This window comes from Syngnathus floridae, chromosome 5, assembly GCF_059516105.1.
Source record: "Syngnathus floridae isolate MCC-2025c chromosome 5, RoL_Sflo_1.0, whole genome shotgun sequence".
In the NCBI taxonomy this organism is placed as follows: Eukaryota; Metazoa; Chordata; class Actinopteri; order Syngnathiformes; family Syngnathidae; genus Syngnathus; species Syngnathus floridae.
The window spans coordinates 5,232,567-5,258,914 of record NC_142417.1 but is presented as its reverse complement, the minus strand read 5'-3'; the positions used below and the strand labels follow the sequence as shown (position 1 = coordinate 5,258,914).

At 51.0% G+C, this 26,348-nt stretch overlaps 1 protein-coding gene and 1 long non-coding RNA gene across 2 annotated transcripts; one reads left to right on the top strand and one right to left on the bottom strand.

Annotated features, from left to right (window-relative positions):
• The first annotated feature begins 14 nt into the window (after positions 1-14).
• On the top strand, positions 15-23,915 carry ksr2 (kinase suppressor of ras 2). The gene is made up of 21 exons (XM_088375978.1): positions 15-627; positions 1,968-2,108; positions 2,451-2,601; positions 7,649-7,684; positions 8,375-8,891; positions 12,369-12,553; positions 15,318-15,387; positions 15,609-15,692; positions 15,817-15,902; positions 16,238-16,258; positions 16,343-16,452; positions 17,080-17,245; positions 17,369-17,410; positions 18,062-18,131; positions 19,075-19,123; positions 19,876-20,237; positions 20,627-20,723; positions 20,822-20,955; positions 21,032-21,166; positions 22,040-22,169; positions 22,410-23,915. Exons 1-21 carry the CDS (start codon positions 445-447, stop codon positions 22,554-22,556), a joined length of 2,916 nt encoding a protein of 971 aa, XP_088232104.1. The 5' UTR covers positions 15-444; the 3' UTR covers positions 22,557-23,915.
• LOC148397705 (uncharacterized) lies at positions 902-2,660 on the bottom strand. Its single transcript, XR_015858584.1, has 3 exons — positions 2,239-2,660; positions 1,867-2,087; positions 902-1,427 (listed from the first exon to the last, which is right to left on the bottom strand). It is a non-coding gene; the product is annotated as an uncharacterized LOC148397705 (long non-coding RNA).
• Positions 23,916-26,348: the final 2,433 nt, after the last annotated feature.

The following is a 26,348-nucleotide window of genomic DNA, read 5'->3' as shown; positions in this document are numbered from 1 at the left end:
CTAACATGTCGGGGGAGTACCCCGCACCATCACCACCTTGCAAATCGCCTTGAACCGCTTTGAGGGACATCCCCACCCCAAGCCCACCCCCACCCCCTCCCATCCCCCTACTGCGTCTCTCCATTTCGGAGCCTCCGCGACCCTCTAAGTCGTCGTACTGCTGGCCAGCCGGCCGCCATCCTGCGAGCTCCTCCTCCTCCTCCTCCTCTTCCATCACCACCGTGATGAGGCAGCATCAGCATCGTCATCTTCATCCGTGATGGAGCCGTTAATAACGTCGCCGCGACGCCTCCTGCCACCTCTTTGGATCTTTTCTCCTCGCGCGTGACAACAGCCGCACGCACGCAAAGGAGAGGAGAGGAGAGGAGAGGAGAGGAGAGGAGAGGAGAGGAGAGGAGAGGAGAGGAGAGGAGAGCGAAGAGGCTTGTGCGTGCATGTGCGTGGATGGGAACGATGAGCGAGGACGAGACCGGCCCGCGTGCGGCGCGCGCGAACGCGCACAAAGCGCTGCAACAGTGCGAGCTGGTGCAGAACATGATCGACATCAGCATCTCCAGCTTGGAGGGCTTGAGGACCAAATGTGCCACATCCAACGACTTGACGCAGAAGGAGATGCGCACGCTCGAGGTGAGTGAGTGAGCGAGCAAGCGCGTGCGTGCAAGTGGTTTCCTGCTTTCATTGCGTAACTCGGAGCTTAGCTGCAAATTAAGAGAAAAAAAAGAAAAAAGAGGGGGCTGCAGTTGTATTCTGCAGGTGGACACGAGGAAGAAAAGATGACCCCCCCCCTCATGTAAACGCCCCCCGCCCTCCTCCACCGCTTTTGCTCGTTATGCAAAGGGGGTGGCAAAAGTACTCACACTCCGTATGTAAGGACAATTAAATTGACGTGCACAGACCTGTGTGGAAAAATGAAAAAAAAAAAGACCCTGTGTAAAAAGGTGTAGCGCTCATGCATAAAACTAAGTGGGAAAAAAGTCAAGGGTCGCAAATGTCATTAGCTACAAAAGTAGGTGTGACTTTTTTGCTGTTAGCCAAGCAGTGCTCAAGTAAAAGCGGAAAGGCCGATTTATCTTAATTGTGCACATACCAAACAAACAAGGAAAGACTCTTTATATTTAAACTACCGCCAATGATGAATTAACTCTTTTACCGACATAAAAGTTCAAAAAACAGTTCAAACTCTCAAATGTTTCAAATGACAAGCAAAGTCAGAGTCGAAGTGCCGATTCGGCTGCTGTGCTCAATTAAAAGGAAAAATAGCAAATCTAAAATGTAGAAAAGAATAAATGTCGATGGGAACCGCTCGGCTTGACCGACATGTTGCATCGCTGCCGTCGACACGCGGGGTGAGCTTGGCACGAAGGTGTTACTTGTTTTCTCCAAGGGAAGGTCCTCAACTGACCACCAATGCTCACTTGGTGGTAGCCCTAAAAAGCAAAGTGAGGTCAAAGAATAAACCAAAGCCATGACATGTCCAACAGCGATACGGAAAACAACAACTACAAATAAATAACATTGCAGGCTCATTGAAAAACGTTGCCAGCCTTGTTTGCTATTATTCTTTCCAAAAAAGAAATTCAGACTGATTTCGCCCCCGAACAGATAAAGACAATAGTGGCTACTTTGTGACCAAAAATGTTTCTCAAAAACTGCTGAAAACATTTGCAGACCTTCCCTTGCCAGAAATGAAGCATAAAATTCCACGAACAGAAACCTTTTCAGAAGTGTGTCAAACCTTTTTTTTCCTCCAAGCGACTGAAACTTTTCCAGAAACCGGCTGTGAACTTTCCCAGACAATTACTATCCTAAGAATTTCTTCCATAAAGTTACAGAAAACTTTCCCAAACTTTACCACTATTCACCAACCTTAATTCTGTCCGGTCACGCGCTCCCCCCCAGGCAACGCTGTGGTGTGCGTGCGTGCGTGCATGTTGTCGTCCAACTTTGTCTTCCATCTTGTTTGTCAGGGCAAGCTGGTGAAATACTTCAGCCGGCAGCTGTCGTGCAAGCGCAAAGTGGCCTTGGAGGAGCGCGGTGGCCAGCTGGACGACTTCCCTCGCCTGGGCCACTGGTTCCGCATCGTCAACCTGAGGAAGGAGGTCACGCAGGTGAGCGAGAAGGCCGTGAAAAAACAACAACAAAAATTGAGTGGCAGAAAGCCAGCTGTGTTGTTGGTTGCTTGGTTGGTTTGTCTTCAAAGTACGTAGTATAACCAAAAGGTCAGCCGGGCCGAATCACCTTGCTGTGTAGTCGTGAGAAAAGATTAAACATGATCGGTCAATCCGCATTGAATGGGGCATCCGTATGAATGGAAGGGTTGCTGACAGCAGTATCAGTGCCCATCCAAAGCCATCCATCGCCCAGGTCACGCCTTCCAAATGTTCCTCGTGAGCCTGCTTGATGGAAATCGGAAGGACACATCTGAAAGTGTTACTGTCGTGTGGCCGCAGGACATGAGTCCCGCCGGGGTGACGCTGGAGGGCCTCCTGGACATGAGCGAGCAGCAAGTGTGCGAGCTGCTGCAAAAGTTCGGTGCCAACGGAGAGGAATGCGCCCGCCTCAACGCCTCGCTGGCCAGCCTCAGGAGGGCACATCAGCTCGGTAAGATGCCTGTCTGCCTGCCTGCAAGTTAGCTGGAGCAGGGAATGCTCACAAGTTTGTTTCCCTCTCTCTTCCTGCGGGTGGCACTAAATGCGCACTAAAGTCAGTGCTTGACAACAGCCATGCGAGAACAAATCTCAAACCTTTTCTTTTTCGCTTTTTTCTTCTAAAGGTTGGTTTCACCCCTACCGTCCCCCAACTAAAGAAAATTAATCCGAATAACAGCACCAAAATGTGTTCATTCCGTTAAAATGATTCTCCAACATTTTATAGTCATTATTTTCAGGCGTGAGAGCAAACCCGAAAGTAGTGTTAAATCCGAAAGTAAAACACTGATTGTGGAAAAACAAAACAAGAACGAAATGACGATAGTCATCATTGCGTTTTGAATAGAAAAGCGGATAAAAGCAAACTTAAAAAAAAAAAAAAAAAGGTTTTTTTTTCTTGGACACCAACCAGAAGCATCTTGTGGTGCATTCAGGGACTGACTGTCTGATAAGCTGAGATAACAAATACAGTGATCCCTCGCTACTTTGCGTTTCGTTTATCGCGGCTTCACTACATCGCGGATTATATTTCTAAATTAAAAAAAAACATGAAAAATAAAACTTCTAAATTGAGGAAACGTGTCTAACCTTTAGGACAATGTAGTATTGCTCCAAATGTTCGTTTACATTCCTTTAGAAGTCCGTTTTCGTGCGTTAGCATAATCACAAATTAGCATCTTTCCGCTAACTTGTTAGCCTGCCCAGTACTTCTTGTTGGTGACCGTATTTCGCGGATTTCACTTATCGCGGGTGGTTTTGGAACCAATTATCTGCGATAAACGAGGGATTATTGTACAATGTACAGAGTTTCAACGATTAATCCATTCATTGACAACTGATGGATGTATAAATTAAGTGATCGTGAGCTTCTTTATTCAATCAAAACGGTTCAAATCCTCACAATGTCGGTTTGTCAAGAGTAAATATTTCCTAATCTCCATCATCCGCAATAAAAGAAGACTGATATTCTTTGTGTTGACTCAAAATACAATATTTACATTTACTTTGGAAAACAATGACGGTCGTTTTTGCAACAACATATGGACAAAGGAGTAACCGAATTATAATTAATTTATCTTTTCTGAACAACCAATTTGACATAATGTCCTATTTTTGAATAAAGGGAAGGAAACCAAAACATTTTCAATTGAGCGACAAAATAATCAACAGATTAACCAATGATTCCAATTATTGAAAGCTGGACCAAGGCGCACTGGGATAGCACGTCCGCCTCACAGTTAGGAGGGTGCGGGTTCGATTCCACCTCCAGCCCTCCCGGTGTGGAGTTTGCATGTTCTCCCCGGACCTGCGTGGTTTTTTTCCGGGCACTCCGGTTTCCTCCCACATCCCGAAAACATGCTTGGTAGGCCGATTGAGCACTCCAAATTGTCCCTAGGTGTGAGTCTGAGTGCAAATGGTTGTTTGTCTCTGTGTGCCCTGCGATTGGCTGGCAACTGGTTCAGGGTGCCCCCCGATGACGGCTGGGATAGGCTTCAGCACACCCGTGACCCCCGTGGGGACTAAGCGGTTCAGAAAATGGATACTCTTAGTGTGCCAGAACCACTGCTGTGTGGTTCTGGCACACTATTTTATGATGTTTTTATTTTTTCAATATATAGTGCTGATGATTAATTGGCTGCCTTTCGTAGCGTAGGTGGTTCAAGTGTCACGTTGCAGTGCCATCAGCCTTCCAATTGCCAACAATTAGCAAACACACCTGCTTTCCATTAGCCGCCTCGGTCTTTCTCATCCCCACATTTTTTAAAAAAGGATTTCACAAAATCTGCCTAGAGTACCCATTGCAGATGCTTTGATAAAACATTTCTATATAAAACCACAGTGACCTGAAATAAAAAACGACCATTCATAATTGTTGAAGCTTTCTTGCTTAGCGCTGTCGTTTAACATTAAGACACCAGGGGGCGGCAAAGACCAGCCTTGCAATACCGTTGCAATACCACAAATTGATCCGGCGGGGCAGTAGAGCCTCGCTATAATCCTGTACTTGCTTTGGTGAGGGTTAGGCCGGCGCAAAGACCGCGCTGCATCCTTTGGCATCTTTCTCCAGTGCCCAATCGGCAAGGAATAAATAAACACGCGAGTCATTCTCATGGACAGCTTTGAAGAAAACCTCACAACAAACAGCTACAGCAAGCCACCTTCATTCATCTCCGTGGATGGCCTCCCGCCATTTTTTTATTGCCTTCGCGCATGCTGCACGCTTAAGCAGAATCTAATTAAGTCAGATAATTAATCAGATTAGCTCATCAAGTGACTCACTTGGCTTGCAAGTGATGATGTGTTCGCATACAAAAGTCTTTATCCTTGGCTTTTTGCACTCAACACACGATTAATGTGCGAAAACACATTCTGTATTTACACAGGATAGACACGTCCATCGTCAATAGTAAAATGTAATTAAGAAATAGAATCAATTACATTTTTAAGATAGATGGATGGATGGATGGATGGATGGATGGATGGATGGATGGATGGATGGATGGATGGATGGATGGATGGATGGATGGATGGATGGATGGATGGACAGTCCATCTATGCATAAACATGATGTTGGCTCTTGACTCAATGAAGTCTTGTCTCACCATCATGACTGTCCATTGTTGCCCACTTCTTCAATTGCTCTATTCAAATATGAATTCCGTCGTCCATCATGTCGTTCCCTCATAATTGACAACCATCAGACACACGTCTTGTTGGGCAGCAGGCGAAGCAGCTGACGAACGCACGGAGGGCCCCCCCCCCACTCCCCTCGTTTAAACAACGGCAGCAGAAGGTCGTTAAACGAATGGCTGACCGCGGCGGCTGCATGTTATTTCGGCTCGGATGGTGCATGGAATTAAACAAAAAAAAAAGGCCAAAAGGTCAACATGGGGGACATGGGCCCACTGGACACATCATTAGGAACGCCTGCACCTGACAATGACGGGCATCTAAAGATCACTCTCAATCTTTCGGATTCATTGAAGAACTTTGCATGCTGGCTTTGCTTGATGACGTTGCGTGTATGTAAATGACACAGCATGGTTTGAGCCACCCTGCCCCCATTCGAGACCCAGAAGCTCAAAGGGGCCCGTTTGCCGTTTCCAAAGCTTTCAAAGGGGCCTGTTTGCCGTTTCCTAAGCCGAGGATTACAGATGCCGTCCGTGTGATATGTTGCCCCGCTGACTCACGGGCAGGGGTGGGGGCGGGGGCGGCTGGCTGCCTTACGTAAAAGGCGTCGCTCACCATCCGGCCGGATTAGACACGGTCCGAGAGGATGAGACCGCGGCGCCGGGAATTGCGACTGGCCTGATGGCTGCGGGAGGGAAACGAATGCGATTCTCCGCTCTCGGGACCGCGCTTCGCCCGACGCAAACGGCGTGACTCACCAGGCGCGTGCACTCCGCCGCGCATCCAGACTCATGTACACACACGCGCACGCACCCTACACGGCAGATTATTAGGAGCAGTCCTCCATGACTTGTGGAAAAAAGTTTCTTCCTGTCACTTTCCGCGAGTCTACTCCAAAACATGGACAGCGAATATCAACATGAAAGTGGCTTCCGACGCTTGTATTGGGCCAATTTGGGCAAAAAAAAAAAGGGCAGACTTCCACGTGATTTCTGCCTCAGCTTTTAAAATTGCCTTCAAATGAAAGAGGAGGCTCGTGCGTTGTCCGAAGCAAGTCAAGAAAAGGGACGATGTCATCGGTCCGGCCAAAAAGTATGGTTTCGGCGCTTTTCGGGTTGGAGAAGGCCGTATTCCCAACCGGCTCTCATTTTTGACGAACGGCGAGGACAGGCGCACGTTGGCATTTCCTGTACGCTTCAACTTTGTTTGGGACAAGAATGACCGTCTTATTCTTTTGATTTATTTCTCTGACTTGTATTTGACTGCATCTTTACTATCCAGTTGCCTGGCAACCAATGCCAGGCAAGGCTGGCCTCAACCCGACAAAGTCCCGAGAAAGAACAACGTTGCATTTTTATAATTTCACAGCTCTTCAACTCTTGACTTATTTCCGTACTTGAGTTGAAAGTCTGGTCGCTCGGTCGCCCGGTCGGCCGTCGATCACAAAGCGGCGCAGGTTCGTCGTGGTATTTGCTGAAAGGCGGCCGCTTGGTCCCGTTTCTATTTGTCGGATTGGGAGAAGTTCTACCGCGCCGCCCACGGCCCATCTCGGCAGGACAGAAACTAATCGGCACTTGGGTTGCCTCACGTTAGTCGAGTTCCGCCCCATGACGCCAGTTTCCCTTGGCAACGAGACATTTGCCGGGCATGACCGTCACGAGGGGAGCCGCAGTAAAGTCTCACTTTGCAAAAGTTTGGACGCGCTTTGACGCGGCCCGTCGAGCTCAATGGGCGTCCGTGCGGCTAATGTGACGCTTTCTGCCAATCCCAAAATGAACTGCGGATTTCCCGTGGAGTAGATGAGGCTCCTTTGCCACCCAAACTCCTACGGGACCTTTGATACAATCTTGTGTTGCTTTCTTTTTCCAAATGTTGCTTTGAGTTCAGTTGATGCTGCCGGTGTTGATTTTGCGTTTGAAGTTAGCTTTTGATGCTCCTCCGAGACGAGGCAAAGCAGAAAATAACCGATGACGGGAGTGAGCGTCCGCGGGGACGACGACGGCGGCCGCCAAAGAAAGCCACGCCCTTCAGTGCGGGGGCAACCGACTTTTGCATTTTTTCCAGCTTTCGCACGACACTTTAGCGGAGTCTTGCGATTCGTCTCGAATTTTGACGGCACAACAGCGAGATATGAAGCGTAGGCGAGGCGATTCCTTGCTTTGGCTTCAACAATCGGAGGGCCCGTTGCTTTGTGGTGCTCAAAAATCACCATTTACTGAGCAATTCCTTGAAAGAAAACTCCAAGCTGGTTCAGTGGCATACCAGCGCATCCTGCTGAGGTGCATGTGCAAATGTGCGGGCCAGGCAGGGCCGGGCTGGGCCAGCCTTGACTTGACTTTTCCTTCTTCTTGTTTTCTTTCCCTCCAAAGAACAACTTGAGGAGGATAAGTTGCACACCAATGGAGGTAAAGTATGTTTGCCGCCCCGCCTCCATCTGAAGCTCATCTGCCGGCCGCCGTCACGCTGAGCATGCCTCCGCTTATGACACGACGACCCAAAAAGCCAGGATATTAGCGAGAGAGAGAGAGAGAGAGAGAGAGAGAGAGAGAGAGAGAGCGAGAGAGAGAGAGAAATGCCCCTTTCTCGGCTTTCTCTGGTCCGAGCCGCTCGGCTGCTCGGACTCAGCTTGGTTGAGCGTCCGCCATTTGACCGCCGCGCACGGCCTTTGCTGCTCAACACCGTTTGACAAGCAGGCGAATTCGTCGATGCAATGTGAGCGGTTCGGCGCCATTGGCTCACCATTTCATCGCCACTGCATCCCATGTGGTGCGCCTGTTGGTCGAGTACTGCTGCGCAATACAACATTTGAGCGTTTGCTGGCGAGTGGCGGCAGGAAAACAAAGCTTCAAATTTGCTTCGCGAAGCAGCGCTTGTATTTTTCATGCCTCTAGATGGCAACCTAGATGGACTTTTAAGCACGTCTCGCTGACTGCGTCCAACAGAGAGCGCCGTCCGGAGGAGAAGGAAAACCCAGCAACTGGTTCATGAAGCAAATTTGAAGCTTGGTTTTCCTATCGCCACTTACGAGTCGCCACCACTGGCTGTTTGTCTCATTCTCCACGGCTGTGGTAAACTGTGGGCGTGTCCCCCCGCAGGCAGCCAGGCCAAGACGGACTGCTCTATCCAGTGGCCCACCTCCAAGTCGGGCAAGGAGAACACGCCTGTGTGCCAGCCGGAACCTGACCAGTGGATCCGCTTACAGCTGTCCCAGGGCCCCAAAGTTCAGTTGGGGCATGAGCGGCACGGGTGCCGCGGCCCCCGAGCCCCGTCGCCGTACGCCGAGCACCTGACGGCGGACGGCCCTGCCGCGGGAGCGCCGCCCACCTCCGACCGCGGCCCCCGTTCGCTGCCGCCCTCGCCCCGCCAGAGACACCTGGGCCAGGCACTGCCCCAAACGCCGTCCATCTTCAACAGCACGACGCCGCCCGTCCGGCGCAGGAACAGAGTCAAGGCACCGGGCACGCCGCCGCCCCCCAGCCGCAAGCTCTTCCACCTTTTGCCAGGCTTCACCGCGCTGCACCGCAGCAAGTCGCATGAGTTCCAGCTGGGCAACCGACTGGACGAGACCACCGTCGCCGCCGCCACCGTCGCCACCACCGCCGCCGCGCCCAAGTAAGTGGACACCGCCAAAGCGCACGCCACCTCCGCCACACATTTCCTTTCAGGAAAACAAAGGCGACATTTAGTGCTGTGCGTCATTCACACTTTGAATGGCCACTATTTTCTCCTCGCCAGCTTTTCGGAATGCATGTCGCTCCAGGCCAGCCTTTCACTTTCACTCGGTTTGCTCACACAAATGCATACCTTGAGCCGGTCGGTCTGCAAAGTTTGTCGCCGGCCCCACCTCAGCTTTTCAACCCGGAGCTTTTAGCGCTTTTCCGTCATCATCCACTGGCATCTTGGCGCAGACGAGGCCAAGGTGTCTTCCAGCCTTCTGAATGTCTGGCGGGGTCGCCGGCTAATCCCCGCCGGCGTTCACTTGCGTCCCGGCCAATTAAGCCGCTCGCAGGCCAGAGCTGATTAAAAAGCTGCAGGTGCAGCTGCTACTTTTTTTGGGCTTGCTGTCAGCGCCAGTTGTCACCCGACTAGGGAGCAGGAAAAGGAGCGCGGGGTGGTAGCCAAGTGCCGCCTCTGGGGCGTGGCTCTTGAGAGCACCGCATTTCAAGGGGCTGAATTTTCCCCAAACTTTGACACTACCCTGCAAATGGCCCGTCAAATGTTAAAAGTCACCGGACGAGGCAATGCTTTTCGATCTTGGCGCCACACGCTCGACCACAAGAAGGGCGCGCAAAATCAAAGAACCAGTCAACAGTGCGGATGATTTTTCTTCTTCGTAAGGTGCCACCCACCTGACTTTTGGCCATCCATCTGCCGGCGAGCAAAAGGGCAAACACACAAACAAAGCGGCGAGCAGCAGCAGCCACGTCCAGCCAAACAAAACCGTTTTTTCTGCCGTGTTTTCCCTTTTCCAAACGCCGACCGACGTTTTGCTCTCGCACAACCGAGTTGGGCTTCAAAGCCTCGAGTTTGTTGTTGTTGCCTGTTTGTCCGTTGTTGTTTTTCAGGCGTTCATTGTGCCGACGCGGCGATATTCTTTCAGGAACTTTTTAGTCGCCTCCGCCGGCAGAGAATCGATTAATGCGAGCGCGACGAAAGGCCAAGCGACTGGCCCCGGTCCGACCCCTTTGGGCGGCGAGGGCTCTTTCCGCTGTCGCCGTTCGTTATCAGCCTGGGCGGGGCGTTAAAGGTCGCCAGCGCAAACGCCATCCGTCACTTTGGGGAAATGCTTGACTGATAGTCATCCGTGATAGTGGTCTGCACTCATTCAGAACTCACTAGAAAGATTCTTATTTTCCATGTGTCATTTTGAAAGTAATTTTCAATGTAATTCTTTGAATGTCCTGCAGGCAGCTTACAAAATGAACGCATGATTATCGAAATATTTATATAACACCAAGAAATAACATTTTCCTTCATTTGCGTGCCGCTGTCAAACCTCTCGGCGCGCTTCACTTGTTCTTTGGCTTTTGCTCGTCGCCGTTGCTGCGGTGCGGCGGTCGCTATGGCAACCTATGCCCCGCGCATCGCCGTTTCCACGCGGCACCGCTTCCTCCGCGTACGAGTCGACAGCGGGCGTCGCCATGGTTACCTGCAACTATTCAATAATTCTTCTCGGAGCGTCTTTGGCGAAGTGCGCGAGCCACGCAACCCCTTTGATGTCCCTGACAGGGTAGTCCGATGCACCCCCGGACCTCGGCAATGGCAACGGGCCTGAAGTCTCACGCAATAGACTCGAGTCTTGCATTGGTGATGTCATGTTTGCTTGGAGCTTGTCGTCTTTGCAAATGTGGCACACCAAGCGACGAATCTCATCGCTGGCATCTTTACCAGCTAAAAGCCACGAAGGAAGAAGAAACTGTCAGAACAGAATCAATTGCGGCGTGCCTGCGTCCATCCACCGCCGTCGTCCCTCCCCGGCCTTCTTCGCAGCCACAATTGCGCTTTAATCCAAAGTCATTTTCCTCCTACCAAACGTTCGCTCGAAAATCCAGTCAAAATGGTTGCGTGCGGCAAGCTTTCCCGGAACGCATACCTGATGGCCGTGCACAGCCGGCAACCGGATGCCCGCGGCAGTTATCCGTCCGCTCGACGGCCTTAACGAGCGCTAACAGCCAGAGTCGTGATTGTGAATTTCCACCAGCGCTTAGGCGAGGCGGCCGGACGTATTTTACGAGCCCGAGGGGCCGGATGGGGGGGGTGCTTGGACTTGGGCTGAGCTGGGCTGGGGACACATAACCGCCATGGCTGTCATTCAGCAGGAAATGACCAAGCAGTCACACATGCCCGGGCCTTTTACTCCCCCGGGAAGCGCTTGATTGCAAAACGGTAGCAGTTTTCTGGTCCAAGTCAAAAACACTCAGCTCACGCTTGTGACCGGGGAAGGCAAAGTCAAGGGCAAAAGCCACAAAAGTCAGGTCATCCAAATCCAATTTTGCAAGGCATCCCGATATCTCAAAAGACATTTTTGTCGGCACGTCAGCCTTTCGAACGCTTCCAACATTCATCATTTTCCCTTTCCAGCCACAACAATGTCAATTTGTATTCATGTCATCCATAACTATTTCCCAAATTTGGACTTTTGATGTATTTTTTTTTGCGGAGAGCAAAGCGGTGGCTGCGGGCGCGAGGCGAGCGCTGCCGTTGCCATGGCGACGGCACACGGTTACCTCGGTTATAGCAGGACTTGATGAGATGCGGCGTCACAGCGGCGGCGGCGGCGGCGAGTCAATTAAAACACTTGGATTGAAGTCAGACAAAATTGGATTAAATCCTCATTAAGATGATAAATGACTTGTAGTAATAACGGGCCGCGCAATGTATGATGAGGCGCACGTGATACTTTAATGTGCAATTGTACGTTTTGATCCGACTTGGACACGAAGTATGTCCTCCTCGCCGTTAGTTGGTGCTCTCCTGCGGCGGTTTGCCATCTGCGTCAGCAACGCAATGCGTGCACGTGCACACACGCATGCAGGCCCCCCCACCCCTACACACACACTCGCGCCTATTGCCAGGTGTGGGTGTGCAGCCTGCTGCAATCTCCTCGAGGTTGAATGAACTCTCAAACGTCTTTGGAAAAAGTCCCAAAATGGGGACGCCTCCTTTTCACGTCTGCGCCGCATCCGAGGAGGCGGAGATCCAAAAGCCTTTCATGGGCATCGAGAGGCCGCCTAAGTGGCCTGATGGGAAGCGCTGACAAAGGCGGCTAACGTCGGGGCGCTAAACGCTAACCCGCAGGCCGCCGCACCGCTTCCTCGCTGTAATTGCGAAACTCAGACTTTTAGAGGAGAAGGGGGAGAAGGGGTCTTTGTGACGAGTAAAGCGAGCGTCGCTGCATCCGTGCTTTTTTTTTTTTTTTTTTCTTTTATATAGCGGCATATTTGCTGGTGAACTGAATACCGCTGCGTCAGTGAGGCAAAGTGGCTGTTTGAGAGTCGTAAATTAGGACACAAATGACGGCGGTCGCTGATGTGTGTCGAAGAGGAACGCACGGCGAACTGAGCCTTTGCGTTGTGTCTTGTGTCTCAGAGTCAAGAAGAAGAGCAAGCCGCTGAACCTCCAGATCCACGGCAGCGTGGGCAGCTGCGAGAACCTGCCCACCTTCCTCCCCAGCCAGCGCTCGCCCCTGCACACCGAGCGCTGCCTCAGATCCTTCTTCCTACCCTCCTTCGTGCCCTCCACGCCGCCCGTGCGCGCCGAAACGCCCTCCGCAAGTGAGACCGCTTCTCCTTTACACTCGTTGCCTCGACGCACAAAAAGACAGGAGGTGAAAAAATCTAATTTGGCCATTTTCTGAGAGCGAGAGAGAAGCAAATATCCGATGAGATTATCTCATCGCTTTAAACTGTCACTCAGGCAATTCACACTAGCATGTTTTCCACAAACATCCAAGACCCTTTTGTCTCAAAAGATTCTAGATCGCCGCCGGCCCGGGTGCCAAATTACGGAGTATCGGAACACGAGCACCACCAAGATGCAGCGGTTTTAATCTGGCGCCTCCCTACCTAAAGGTGCACCTTCTTCATATAGAAAGTCTTGGAAGAATCTTGGGGATCCCAAACAATTTAGACCCACCTCCATCTTCAATTCTCATTTAGCAAGATTTATAGTTTGGTCCTTGTGCGTGTCACGGCGGGCGGGCCTCTCGCCGGCCCGTAATGGCGCTCATCTCCATAATCCATCTGTGCTTTCCGGGGACAGACGTAAAGCGTGGTCCCCGCCGGCCGGCGCAAATTGCCACCGGTGAACAATGAGGCGGGCGGCACGCCACAGGAGCCGAGGCGCTGTCGCAACGTCCGCGCCGCGCCGCTAATGCCTTCTTCGGGAATGGCGCGGAAAGCATTAGACGGAGACGGCGCCGATTGAACAGTAGAATAATGGAGTTGGTGTCAAAGGGAAGATAGGGCTGACATATTGCTGCCGATTTAGCGGCATCAGACCAAAAAAAAAAAAAGGCATCCGTTCCGTGAGGCGGAATAATGGTGCGGCGCACTTCACGGAGGGTCGTCATCACGCCGGGACGTCCTGCAGGGACGCTTTGTCATCCGGCTCGCTTTGTCGGCGCAAACAATTTCCTCGCCCGAGGGAGTCCCAATTTGGCCCAAGCCGTCCTCAGCACCGTCCATCGAGCTCCTGTGCGGGAAAGTTTTTTCTCACCGCTCTACCTTTTATGCAAGAACCACACAAGAGCCAGTTTGGCCAATTCCCGCTTCCAGCATGACTTTTGTGCAGCACAAAAGTGCTTGGCAGCAACTTCCAACTGTTTTTATCTTTTGAAAGCTTCTGCTGGGGTCATTTCTGCCAACTGGTTCCAGCAGGTTGCAGATGTGGTCTTATCTCTTTGGTCAGCAACAGATGTTTCCAGTCCCGGGTGGAGCACAACTCAAGTTTATAGCAAGCACAGGTAGAATTGACAGTTTGAAGTCAGCACTTCAAAATAATCACAAGATCAAAATAAGTTATCAACCCTGTCAACCAACGTCCTTGTCCGGATGCAAAATTACGCCCCCCCCTCCCCCCTCCCGCTATTTCTGCGGGCTGACGTCAGCCACTCCAGAGCGCCCAAAGCTGCCGCTGCCTCCTTGCGTCACGCGTCTCCTAGCGACCGACCGGGGGGTCCCATTGAGACCCGGCGCGGAGAAATTGGCCGGGAGTGAGGACGTGCTAAATTTAAATGCGGGGCGACGGGGCAAAGAGTGCGCCTACAAAAGCGACGAACATGAAGAGGAAACGGCATCCGTTGGTACAAAATCAATCAAGTCGATTCATTGGAAAAGGAGCCTTTCGTCGTGTGGGGGCATTTCGCTAAAGGCGAGAAATGGCAGCGCTTGCTGAGGCTTTTGCACATCTGTGAAGAAAAAGCACAAGCATGACAACGTTGTCCCTGTGGTTACTCTAGGGCTCGCTAAAGTGGCTCGCGTCCTACTGGTTGCATCCACATTCCGTGGGGAAAAAGTATAGTGAATTTGCTCTGGCTACAAACGAAGCGCTTAAGTCAAGGCAGGAGCGTAATCAAAGCCACAAACACGCGCGCGCACAAGGACGCTGCGTGAGAAGCGGTGCTGCGTGGCGTCCAATCATGCCCCCCCCCCCCCCCCCCTCCGCCCCCCTTTGCTCTGGATTGAGTTATCATCTTGATTGAGTGTAATTGAGACGCGCATCGGAGTGCCGAGTGAAGACGGCAACCCCCCTGGGGGCCGCGGGAGCAGGAAGAGGGGGCGGCCGGGTGGAGTGGGGACGGGGAGGGGGGCAATGTGGAGCCATGAGATGAGATTATCTGTCAGCGAGTCACTGTCGCAGCCCGCGCTTTGACGAGGAGCAGCCGTCCTTTCTGCTCATTATCGCTCTCATTAAAAAAAAGAAAAGCAAATCCATCAAGTTCCGGGCAGATCAATGAAAAAAAAAAAGGTCCCAGCTAGGTCCAGGGGCTTCCTGCACTGTGCCACTGCGGCGTGACTAGGGATGCTACTACGCATTATTTTACGTAGCATTCATTATTTTGAATGACAAGCCGACAAACAGGGTCGGATTTCGAAATGTAATATGGCGGAAAATAATGGTGTCGCTATCATTTTGATTCCATCATTGGGTATACGTTGATCTCTGTTGCCCGAATTTGAAAGAGGTCCGGCCCGTGGGCTTTGATCCTTTTCGTGGCACGGCCTTCTCTTCTGGGGCTTCGTCTCTGGACAAGTGTCGGCCTCCTGCACGATTAGCGGCACGGCAGAACTGAACCCGTTTCGAAAGTTTCATCCCGGCGGCCCGAATTTGGATGTAATATTGCCTTGATCCCTTTCGTTTCATTTTGTCAACCGAAATTGAGGCAAAACGTCACGGCTTGCTTTTTGTTGATGTTGTTGCAATGCGAGCCCGAGGGCACTTTGACTGCATTGACTTTGACCAAGTGCTTGGTGGCCACCTGGGTGGGAAGCCTTTGAATGTCCTTTTGATGGAATTCCGTTTGTCTCGCCTCGACAGACACGCTGTCAGTGCCTCGCTGGTCCCCACAGATCCCCCGAAGAGATCTGGGAAACTCCATCAAACACAGGTGAGTGTGTGTGTGTGTGTGTGTGTGTGTGTGTGTGTGTGTGTGTGTGTGTGTGTGTGTGTGTGTGTGTGTGTGTGTGTGTGTGTTTGTCTTGCGTAACCGCCATGCAGCGCGAATGAAGGTTGCTGTCTGGGCTTCACCGATGGACGGATTCAGCGATGAACAATTAGTCGCTCCCAAACGTGACCGTCCGCTTGTCCTCTCGTCATCTTCTCGTGCAGGTTTTCCACCAAGTACTGGATGTCACAGACATGCCTGGTGTGCGGCAAGGGAATGCTGTTCGGGCTCAAATGTAAAAACTGCAAGTATGTCATCGCCATGCATCTTTTCCCTTGGCATGCACGCGTATGGGCGACATCAGTATCAAAAATAGACCCAAGTCAAAAACTATATTTGTCATCTGTCATTGTCGTGTGTGTACACACTTAGGCTCAAGTGCCACAACAAATGCACCAAAGAAGCTCCGCCCTGCCACCTACTCATCATCCAGCGAGGCGGCCGAGAATCCCTCAAAGGTGAAACGAAACAGTCAGAAATTTTGGAAAAAAAAAAAAAAAATCCTTTACATTATATTTGGGCAGAATTTAACCTCATTTTGAGATGCATGCTTTTCACTGGCCAGCAACTTTGCACATGGCAGGTTAGCGCGGAAGCTACGCTAGCCGGCGGCAGGTGTTCAATGGCAGCGAATTATCGCCCGTGCTTCCCGCAAAACGGGAGCTTCTGCTTTTTCAGGATCATTTTGTCCGCTGGCTCCTGAAAGAAATGTCTCTGTCGCTAGTGAAAGCTATTCAAGAAAACGCCCTCATTTGTCGTTTTTGCATTCTCCCTTTTCCTGTCTGCCGAGAAGACCAACAAGGAGTGACTCAAGGTAATTAACGCTATTTGAGAGGAGTTTGGACGCTCTTTTGCGCAACTGTTGTTTTGTTTTTGTTACCGCGTGTCTCGGCGGCAGTGGCTCGTCTGGTGCGCACCGAGTCGGTGCCGTGTGACATCAACAACCCGCTCAGGTACAGCGACCTGCTTGTCAGTCAGACTCTGCCCAAAACCAACAAAATCAGCAAGGTCAGTCAACACGCTTGCCGCCTCCTCTTCTCGGTTGTCATTATTGGCCTCCTCTCTTTCGTGATCTTCCCCTTCTCCTTGCCCGCTTCTTCCCTTTTCTCCTCCTTCTGCTTCCCAATACGAGGAACGCAGCATACGGACTGGTGAACTCTTCGAGTCCGGTCTTCCAAAAAACATAGTGGAGGTCATCACATTTTTTGTTGCTTTTTCTCCATCTTCTTCTTCTCCATCTTCTTCTCCATCTTCTTTTCCTCCTCCGCCTCCTCCTCCTCCTCCTCAGCAGTTGCAGCATATCCCATGAGCTTTGTTTCCAAGGCGACGACGCACGACAGCAGCAATGTCCTGGTCAATGTGCCGAAGTTGCTTCAAGAACAAAATAGAAACCCTCAGAAAGCACCAAATGAAAAAAGTTGACGCTCTGAGAATGTCAAATTTCTCTGAGTCATCTAAAATAGAGTGGATTAGATCCACCGAGACGGCAGCATCTTCAACACGTTCAATGAGGACCGGATGATGCTCTCCTTGTTGTCAACGTGAAGTCTTCCGAAACACGGGTCGCCTCGTCATCCGTCACCTCGCTGCTTTTTTTGCGTTTGCCTAAAGCAAGCGGCGTGTGTCCGCCCGCAGGATCACGTCCCGCCGCCGTACCAGCCGGACTCCAGCAGCAACCCGTCGTCCACCACCTCGTCCACGCCGTCGTCGCCGGCACCGCCGCCCAGCAGCGCCACGCCGCCCTCGCCGCTGCACCCCTCGCCGCAGTCAGCGCGACAGCAGAAGCACTTCAACCTGACCGGTTGGTTGCTGGCTGGGACCCGGGCCGAATTCGTTTTCAAACCATTTTCAATTCTTTATGTATTCGAAAGCGAAAAACGACAGAAAGCCCGAGTCCTAACAACGCTTGTCTGTCTCTCTGCAGCGTCCAGTTATTTCAAGTACAAACAGCAGTTCATTTTTCCAGGTAAGAACCCGTTGGAATTGCGGTGCTTTCCAAATGCGATTGAAGACAATCAAATAGTTTTGGAGCCATTGGCGCTGCCTGGCGCACATCCTCTTCCGAAGAGGTTGCCCCAAATTTCCAGCATTATACTCGACAAATGACCAGAAAGGAATTATTTTGGCACGCACACACACAATTATCGATAAACAACAAGCACACAGTGTGCGGGATGAGTCTGATTCCTTCACTAATGGTCCACTTAACAGTCCACAAACTGTACTTGTTTTTTTATTCTTTGGCGCGGATGCATCTTCCTCATTAGCATTTGCCGCAGTGTTTTGTGATTCCAATTGGCTAAAAAAAAAAAAAAATCATCCATCTAATGGCACGACCTTTACGTTGACTGACTGAATGAACTCGCTTTCAAGCATCGGTACACACAAGGCGCCACACTACTCCAGCGGTGCCCCGTGTGAGGCCAGAAAGGGGGTGCGGCCATTTTGTCGGGGAGGCCAAAGGGATGCGTCTGTTCCAGGCAATCGTCGGAACAAATGTGGTGGTTTTCCAAAAGAAGGGGAGAAGGAGGCCAGGCTAACCCTTTTGCGTCCTGACGCTACTGGAGTCACCACCCGTGTCCATGCTAACCTTTTGTCCCATGTGCTCATTCCTTAGACGTCACTCTGGAAGCTCCTCCCAGCAGAGCACCGCAAGTCGTCCTGCATCCCGTCCTCTCAGAGCCAGGGTGAGTCAGCCAAATGTGATTTTTGGTGAAATGGCATTCGGATGCTGAACTGGAAGTGAAATGAAAAATGTGAGGGGGAGCGACGTCGCAAAGTACAGAATTTCTGTAGAAATTCGAACGAGAATTTGTCAAATCAGTGCCACCAAAGAAGATTGGACTCCTTGCGGGAGAATAAATCGAAAACAAACTTGTAGTGCGAATAGGTGGAATGATAAAAAAGCGCGAATGAACGGAGAGAACAGTCGCCTGGATGATTTTGGTTTCTCTCGCAATGGTTTGAAGGTGTCCAAAAGGCGGTGTCGGAATGTGGCGAAAAAGACGTTTTGCTTTCCAGCACGCACACATTGAGTGCTCCTGACTAGCGGCGTGTTTTTTCCTCAGTCTGTTTCTGGCCACCGATGCGGCCATCTTGGCCGGGTCTTAGCGGCGAGCGAAGCTCAGTGGAGCGGCGAGAGAGATGAGCACCGGCGGGCTAATGTTAGCGCTCGGTGGGCTTCACGCTACGCCAGCCACGCCAGGCGCATTTGGGTGGGCGGAGGAAGGTGGGGGTGGAACGAGGAGACGCGGAGACGGGATGCCTCTCGACCCAGACCGTGATTAGATCAGCGTCGCCGTCCGTCAGCGAGCCGGCAAGACGCCGCCTGCCAAATTCATCAATAAGGGCGCGGCGCACGCATCCTTGTAGCTTGAGAAGGGCCACAGTGGCGTCATGCGGGCGGGTATGGACAAACGCTCACCGTCTTGACTCGTCGTGATTCCTACGGTACAACTTTACGTCCGTGTCCACGTCAGAATAGTCGGCGTCATGACAAGACAACATGGAAAATGAATCATCATAACCAGCATACCATGCTTAATCCAATCTCATCTCGACCAATCCAATAGTGCAAACGGTAAAAGAGGACAACAGGAGTTTTCTAACCGAGGTTGTTTTTGCTTGCAGCGAGGAGGGAAAGCCTTTGCTTCAAATCGAAGTGGAGCCCACTTCCGACGTGAGTCAATCTTTCCTCTGGTGTCTATTTGCAGAGCGGCTCGTGGCTGCGCGTTGTCTTTGTCTGACGGCTGCAAAAACGCGCCGCTCGTTCGGGCCCTCGGGTAAGTTGTGCGTCGTGAGAAGGAAAGGAAAGGAAAGGGAAGGAAAGCAGGGGAGGGGAGGTGGGGAGGGCAGGGAAGGGAAGGGAAGGGAAGGGAAGGGAAGGGAAGGGAAGGGAAGGGAAGGGAAGGGAAGGGAAGGGAAGGGAAGGGAAGGGAAGGGAAGGGAAGGGAAGGGAAGGGAAGGGAAGGGAAGGGAAGGGAAGGGAAGGGAAAGGGAAAGGCTTCCTTCCCGCAAGACCGATGACACATTTCGGGGAACGGCCGTGGAAATTGCCTTGAATAATATTCCGGCGGGCGTCTCGGAATAGATCATTTGCACCCTCGCCATGCATTATGTTTCAAATCAAATCGGAATGAATCATCCATTTAGTTCCCCCGGCCCCCCTCTGGCTGTTTTCCGCTTTCATAACTTGGACTTTTGTTTTAAATTCATCATGGCCTAAACCGCAGCCGTATTTCTGAGCGAACCAAAAGGAAACGCAAACTTAGGCATGAAAACGAGCGACCGACTGCGTTGTAAATTTTCTCCCGCTGTCTTTTAAGCGGGATGCAGAGAAAGAAAGGCGTTCCAGGGGTGAGCTCTTACAAAACGACAGCTCCAAAGTCAAATGTCCACTTTGCCTCCCTGAGCGCGGTTATGGCGTTTCAGAACGACGAGGGCGACGAGGAGGAGTCGGGCGACGAGTTTGAGGAGATGAACCTGTCGCTGCTATCAGCCCGCAACTTCCCGCGCAAGGCCAGCCAGACCAGCATTTTCCTGCAGGAGTGGGACATCCCCTTGGAGCAGCTTGAGATGGGCGAGATGATCGGCAAGGGTCGCTTTGGCAAGGTTTTCCGCGGGCGCTGGCACGGCGAGGTGGCCGTCCGCCTCATCGACATTGAGCGCGACAACGAGGACCAGCTCAAGGCCTTCAAGCGTGAGGTGATGGCCTACCGCAACACGCGCCACGAGAACGTGGTCCTCTTCATGGGTGCCTGCATGAGTCCGCCGCACCTGGCCATCATCACCAGGTAGCTATCATCAACAGCCGCCAGGGCTTTCCTGTGAGCATGCAATCCACCATGTCGCTCTCTTCTCACTCTTGTTTGGGCTCCCTTTTATTCTTTCCTCTTGCCTTATATGTCTTTGCTCACATTTGTTTGAGGCTGAGTTAACTGGGTTGGTTCCCCAAGGGGGAAATTTGCATCAGCAAACGTGAATGCGGTAATTGAAAAAATAGCACGCTCGGTCCAAGAAGCACATTGCGAAAGCCAAACCATTTTCTGTGCCTAACAATCCAATCTATGCAAGGATTCAACGTTCCGCTCGTATAGTTCGAAAGCTCGGGCTGTCGAAAGGGAGGGAAGGAGCGGCTGAGGGAGTAGCCTCTCCGCTCACGTGCGTGTTTTCTCGCTGGCAGCCTGTGCAGGGGCAGAACGCTTTATTCGGTGGTGCGCGACATCAAGGTCGTCCTGGACGTCAACAAGACGCGACAAATTGCACAAGAGATGGTCAAGGTAACGCGCATGCGTGCGTACGTGCGGGATGTTGACGTTTTTGAGTTTGTCTGCAAACCTTCATCCCGTGGGCCCCCTAACCTCAAGTCTTGTTGCAGGGCATGGGCTACCTCCACGCAAAAGGCATCCTCCACAAGGACATGAAGTCCAAAAATGTCTTTTATGACAACGGCAAGGTGGTCATCACCGATTTCGGCCTCTTCACCATCTCGGGGGTCCTGCGAGCCGGCAGGTGATTGATTGCTCACAGCCCGCGACAGCTCAGGTGGCCTGAAAGACACCTGGCGCCGTATTTTTTGTCCGCACAGCCGGCGAGAAGACAAGCTGAGGATCCCGAGCGGCTGGTTGTGTCACCTGGCTCCGGAAATCATCCGCCAGCTCTCTCCCGATACCGAGGAGGACAAGCTGCCTTTCTCCAAGCAGTCTGACGTCTTTGCGTTCGGGTAGGCCGCTTTGCCCGACTCTAAATCAGAACACCTTCTACTTTCCTGTAATTCTTCTGAAAAGTTTTTTTTTTCTTCCTGATAAATAGTTAAGCTGGAAAACATTGGGTAAAACTATGGGTAAAAGTTTCCAGGTTTTGCCAGCGGTGTAAAAGTGGGGCTGCTAATTAGTTGGTGCGGTGGCGCATTAAAAAAAAAAAAAAAAAAAAAGAAAGAAAAGAAAAGGCGGCTAATGATAGGAAGTGTAAAATGGGCTTTCGACACCTGCCTTTGTTGCGGTTGTCTTACTGCCACAAACAAAAGGGAGAAAATTGAAGGCTACTCCACCCCGCCCATTCCAAGTTGCCATTGAACAAGCAAAAAAAAAAATAACGGCGACCCGGTGGGAGATGAAACCTCGCTAAGATTTGCCATCTTGTGGGGAGGCGCAAACTTGCCGGCTTAACTTCATCCTCCTATTCTGTGTGGTGCAAAAAAGCGGCGGCGGCATGTTGAAGGAGTCTGCAAAGGAAGCGAGCAGCAACGGTGGCGGTGCAATTAGCATAACCAACAAGCCCCACCTGGCCCCGTCCGTCCGTCCGCTCCTGAAAGTCACGCTGGAGCCGGATAAAAATAGTCAGGGGTGAGCTCATGAATATGCAAAAGCGCCATGGGGGGGGAGGGGAGTGACCTCTAGGTGGCAGCGCAGATGGACCTTGCGCCTTTGCGCTCTCACGCTGGACAAACGGTGCTTGAAATTCAAGTCACCAGTGAAACGGACAGGAAGCCCAAGCGCGGCTCGACAGGAGCGCGGTCGTGTCGATTCGCTTTAGCGCTCGCTGCAGACTCGACGCCGGCTTGTTTTTTCATACTAGCGTCTTTTGCTTGTTTCAGCACCGTGTGGTTTGAGCTGCACGCCCGCGAGTGGCCTTACAAGAGTCAGCCGGCCGAAGTCATCATGTGGCAGGTCGGCAGCGGCATCAAGCCCAGCCTGGCCCACGCCGGCATGGGCAAGGAGATCCTGGTGAGCACGCCTTCACTTCCCGCTCCCGGGCAATGCGCGCCGTGACCCAGACATTTGCGAGTCGTGATGATGTCACAAACCGTTGCTTCTGTATTTGAAACCCTGCTGGGGGCATCTGCGTTTGGACGTGACGTTGGCTGGTTTCTCGGCCACTGTCGCCCTTGTGTGTGTGTGTGTGTGTGTGTGTGTGTGTGTGTGTGTGTGTGTGTGTGCGTGTGCGTGTGCGTGTGCGCGTGTCAGGACATTTTGCTGCTGTGCTGGGCGATAGAGCAGGATGAGCGTCCCAGTTTCTCCAAGCTGGTGGAGCTGCTGGAGAAGCTGCCCAAGCGCAACCGCCGCCTTTCGCACCCGGGACACTTCTGGAAGTCGGCCGAGTACGTCAAATGAAAAAGCACCCGCCCACCCTCGACCGATTCTTTGCGGGCAATGCGACTGTTGTACAGTTGAGTGCGCGTGACCAGTATCCGTATATCCCTCTTGGCTCATTTTCTCCACGTTGAGCTTTAATGGCCGTTGGGTTCTTATTTTTTTTTTCCTCGTAGCTTTTGCTTGTCAGCGCCGTACCGCATGAATGCTTTCTTCCGGACGTTGAAATGTGAAAGTGACGAACCTTCATGAGTTTGTCAACTCTTTCGTCTTCTCTGGAACTTTAACAAAGTTTTACTCTTCTTTTTTGTAATGACTGGCTTATGATTTGCCCCAAAATGGAAAATGTCGTCTGCCAAGTGAGCTTTTTTTTTTTTTTTTTTAATCAAGCACCATTGTGGCTCAATTGATTGACAGGCGCCTCATCTGAGCTGCAACCCCCCCCCCCACCAAAAAGCAAAACAAAACAGACAATCATATCATGCTCCTTCAAATGGTTGGCTCCGAAAAACAAAAGAAAGGAAAGAAGAATCAAAGCTTTTTTGCTGCTGCTGTTTTTGTGACTTTTTGCCAGGACTGGGCAACACGACATTCACGTATGTACGAGATAAATTTAGCTCAGGAAAAATTGAAGACAAAAGCATCAATCAAAAGCAATGAATCAATTTTTTTTCGGGGACAATTAGCCTGCAAGGCGGCGTATTTTCTTTGACAAGCCATTTATGAGTATTTGAGGATTTCTTCTTTGATTTATTTTCTTTTTTTGTGGGGGGGTGTCAATTATTCTCATTGGATTTTCTTGGCCATTGGTGGCGCCGCTGCCAACCGCAAGCAACATTGGAGAACGTCGGAATTTTGCAGTGCTCTCTTCTTTTCACTTCCAACATTTGCATTGATCCCAATTTGTACTTTGACGCCATTCAAGTATATATATGCGTTGTTTATAACGATCCCTTGCTAATAGGGGACAGGGAGGCGCAATGAGGAACAAAATGCAAATGAGCATCGATTTGCCAAATATGGAGAATCAAACATTGGTGCCAAGTGTACAGAAATGATTGTGGACCAGCTTATGATGATGATGATGTTTAGCAATGGAATTCTTTTTGCGTTTTTTTTCCCCTTGGACTGTAATTTTGAATGTAGAAGAGGCTGTCGTTGCTCTTTGCTTCCGCTCATTTTCTTTCTTGGATGTGATTTTGTCTGGTAGCTTGTAAAGCAATGTACAGCGCCATCGAGCATACCGTTTCAGAAATTGTGAGTGTGAAGGATGCCTTCTTCTTTTTCGTACTCTTCTTCTTCTTCCTCTCCTTCCTCCGGCTGATTTGCACTCATTCTTTGTCAATGTTTGTGAATGACAATAAAAAAAAGAAGCTCTTTTTTTCTCTCTTTCTCAAATGTCTTGTGTGAAAAAATAAGCTCTCCAATATGGTCAGAAAGAAACAGTCTACCTTTTTGTTGACACCCGCCAGGACAAAAAAATCAAAATGGTAAGTAAAAAAAATTCAGCTCCTCCAGCATTAGAGTTGATATTCTAGAAGCTATTTAAACATTCTTTTCTTAACCCCCGCCCCAATTTTCGGTCCAGCCCTCTTTTAGCCTCTAAAAAAAAGAAAATCCAGTTGCTGTCCCGGTACAGAAAAACAAAACCCAACCCCGAATAAAAGCAGATTGGTGTATAAATGGTGGCTGATAAAGATAGAGAAAAGGCCCCTAGTGAAACAGATGCAAATAAAATTGAAATAGAGCGTCACTAATCCAAATGCGCAATAACAATAAAAACAAAGTGAGTGTTACTTCCTGCCGATGTAGCGCGAGAAGTCCCGAAATGCCCCGCAGTCACGTTAGCGTGGATAAAACCGTTGCGGCTGCCGAGGACCGCCCTCCCCCCCTTCGTTCATTTCAAGACGCCCACGGAGCTCATTATGTCCAGGAAGCGTGTCATGAGAGCAAAGCTTTTTGGGCGATGGGCGGGATAGAGTGAAAGCGTGTCCCGCCGGGGCGACGTATGTTCTGAGGCGCCACCGTGGCCCGGCGCAGCACCTGCACGCCGCCGTCCACGCTCAATACACCAAGCGACACCTCAGGTGTAGAAACCTCCGCCTTATCGTCGCTCGAATTACCCGAGCGTCCCGTCGGCAACAGGGTGCCGCTCCAATTACTCGAGAGTCACGTCCAGAGACACATCGGCCTTGAAAAAGTCCAAGGCTTACGTAACGAGCAGAAAGAAGACCGAACGGATGCTTGCCTAGCAGCGACTCGCACGCTAGCCCGTCATGCAAAACGAGACGGTGGCCCGCCGTTTGTCAGCAGCCTTGACTCCAAAACGTTTGCTGTGTGGTCGCTTGCGACTTTCTTTTGTCTACTAAAGTCCATTGGCACATCCCCACCTGAGTCACCAACACTCACTGTTCTTCTCTGAGGTCCACTGTGACTGGTTTTGAGGCCGGCTCATGTCCACACAGTTGAGGCCTATGCTTGCTCTGAAGGGGACCGGACGGTGCTGTCGGCCGGCCAGAGTGCAGGCCCGAGTAGCCTGCATAACCGGGGTATTTCTCCAGCGACTTGTTTTGCAAGATCAAGAACCTCAGCGAGGTAACGGCAATGTCTCCAGCCGGGGGCGAGCGATGTATGCTTTGAAGCCAAATGTCATCCAACCAAAGCTAAGTTTTCTAACACAAGAGTTTGACCCCCCACCCCACCCACCCTCAGGCCATCACACTTTTGCATTTCAAAGAGACTTGCTTGCGACAAGAGCAATGAGAAGCTGTCATGGTCTTTTCAAACATTCCGACGAGCAAATATTTCTCTTTGAAATAATGCTTTCTACAAACCTGAAGCCCAAGGGGGCTCCTGTCACGCTGTCAAGCTCCTCCTAAGCCGAGACCGAGACACCCCGTAAAGTCTCTTGTTTTCACGTCCACCTTTCAAAACATGTCCTGCCCAATTTGCGTCCACTAACGAGCATTTTTATCAGAGGCCGTCTTGCACGTGTCTCCCGTTCAGCCTCAAATGCCTCACGCTGATCAAAGGCGACAAGACTAAACATCATCTGGACACTCGAGCGGCGACGGACGAGGAGTGCCGGGCCGTCTATTAGGCGCGGCGTGGCTGCGCCTAATGGGTGCCGCCCACTCTCTAGCCGTCTCTCAGTGCTCCATGTGGACTCATTTCACACCCAAGAAGAAAAGACGAGATGCTCGCCTTGCTTGCCTTCTGGCTGAAGGTTGAACAAACAAAACAGGCCTGCACGCATCACCATCTCATTTCCCGTCTCCTGCATGGAACTCATTTGGAGTAGCGAGCAAAGAGTCAACAAACGGCTCATCCTCATCATCAACTCATCCGTGGCCAAGACAACAACAATCCCCCAAAAAAGTTCACCAAAGCAAAAAACAGCCACAGAAATCGTCTGCTATGTTAGGAAGCGTGTTGCTGCCACAGCGGGATGAAAAGACAACAAATTTAATCCTATTTCCCCTTAAATGTTTGGTCTTTGTAGTTTTCTTTCCATCAAATGATTTCATTATTTATTCATTATGATATGATTAGAATGCATCTGTCACTTTGTGAACGTCATGTCCCCTTGAAGCGGCTCAGTTGGAATATTCCGGGACTGGGCCAAAAAAGGGGGCCGTTTCAAGGGCTAAAGAAGACAAACACATTATCAGTGCTTGGCGTCCAATTGAGACTGCTCGCACAGCTTTTATGGTCCAGTTTTCGTTCTTTGGCATCTTTGTTAAGATGCCGAATCCTGAACGCACGCAGACACACGTGCGCGCGCGCACGCATACGCACTCACACCCTTTCAAT

What these genes read in the sequence shown, in the direction of transcription:
- ksr2 (XM_088375978.1), top strand. Translation starts at nt 445, where the DNA reads ATGGGAACGATGAGCGAGGACGAGACCGGCCCGCGTGCGGCGCGCGCG. An exon ending in GAAGCACTTCAACCTGACCG is followed by an intron (nt 17,246 to 17,368) that starts GTTGGTTGCTGG and finishes GTCTCTCTGCAG; the next exon opens with CGTCCAGTTATTTCAAGTAC. An exon ending in ACAGCAGTTCATTTTTCCAG is followed by an intron (nt 17,411 to 18,061) that starts GTAAGAACCCGT and finishes CTCATTCCTTAG; the next exon opens with ACGTCACTCTGGAAGCTCCT.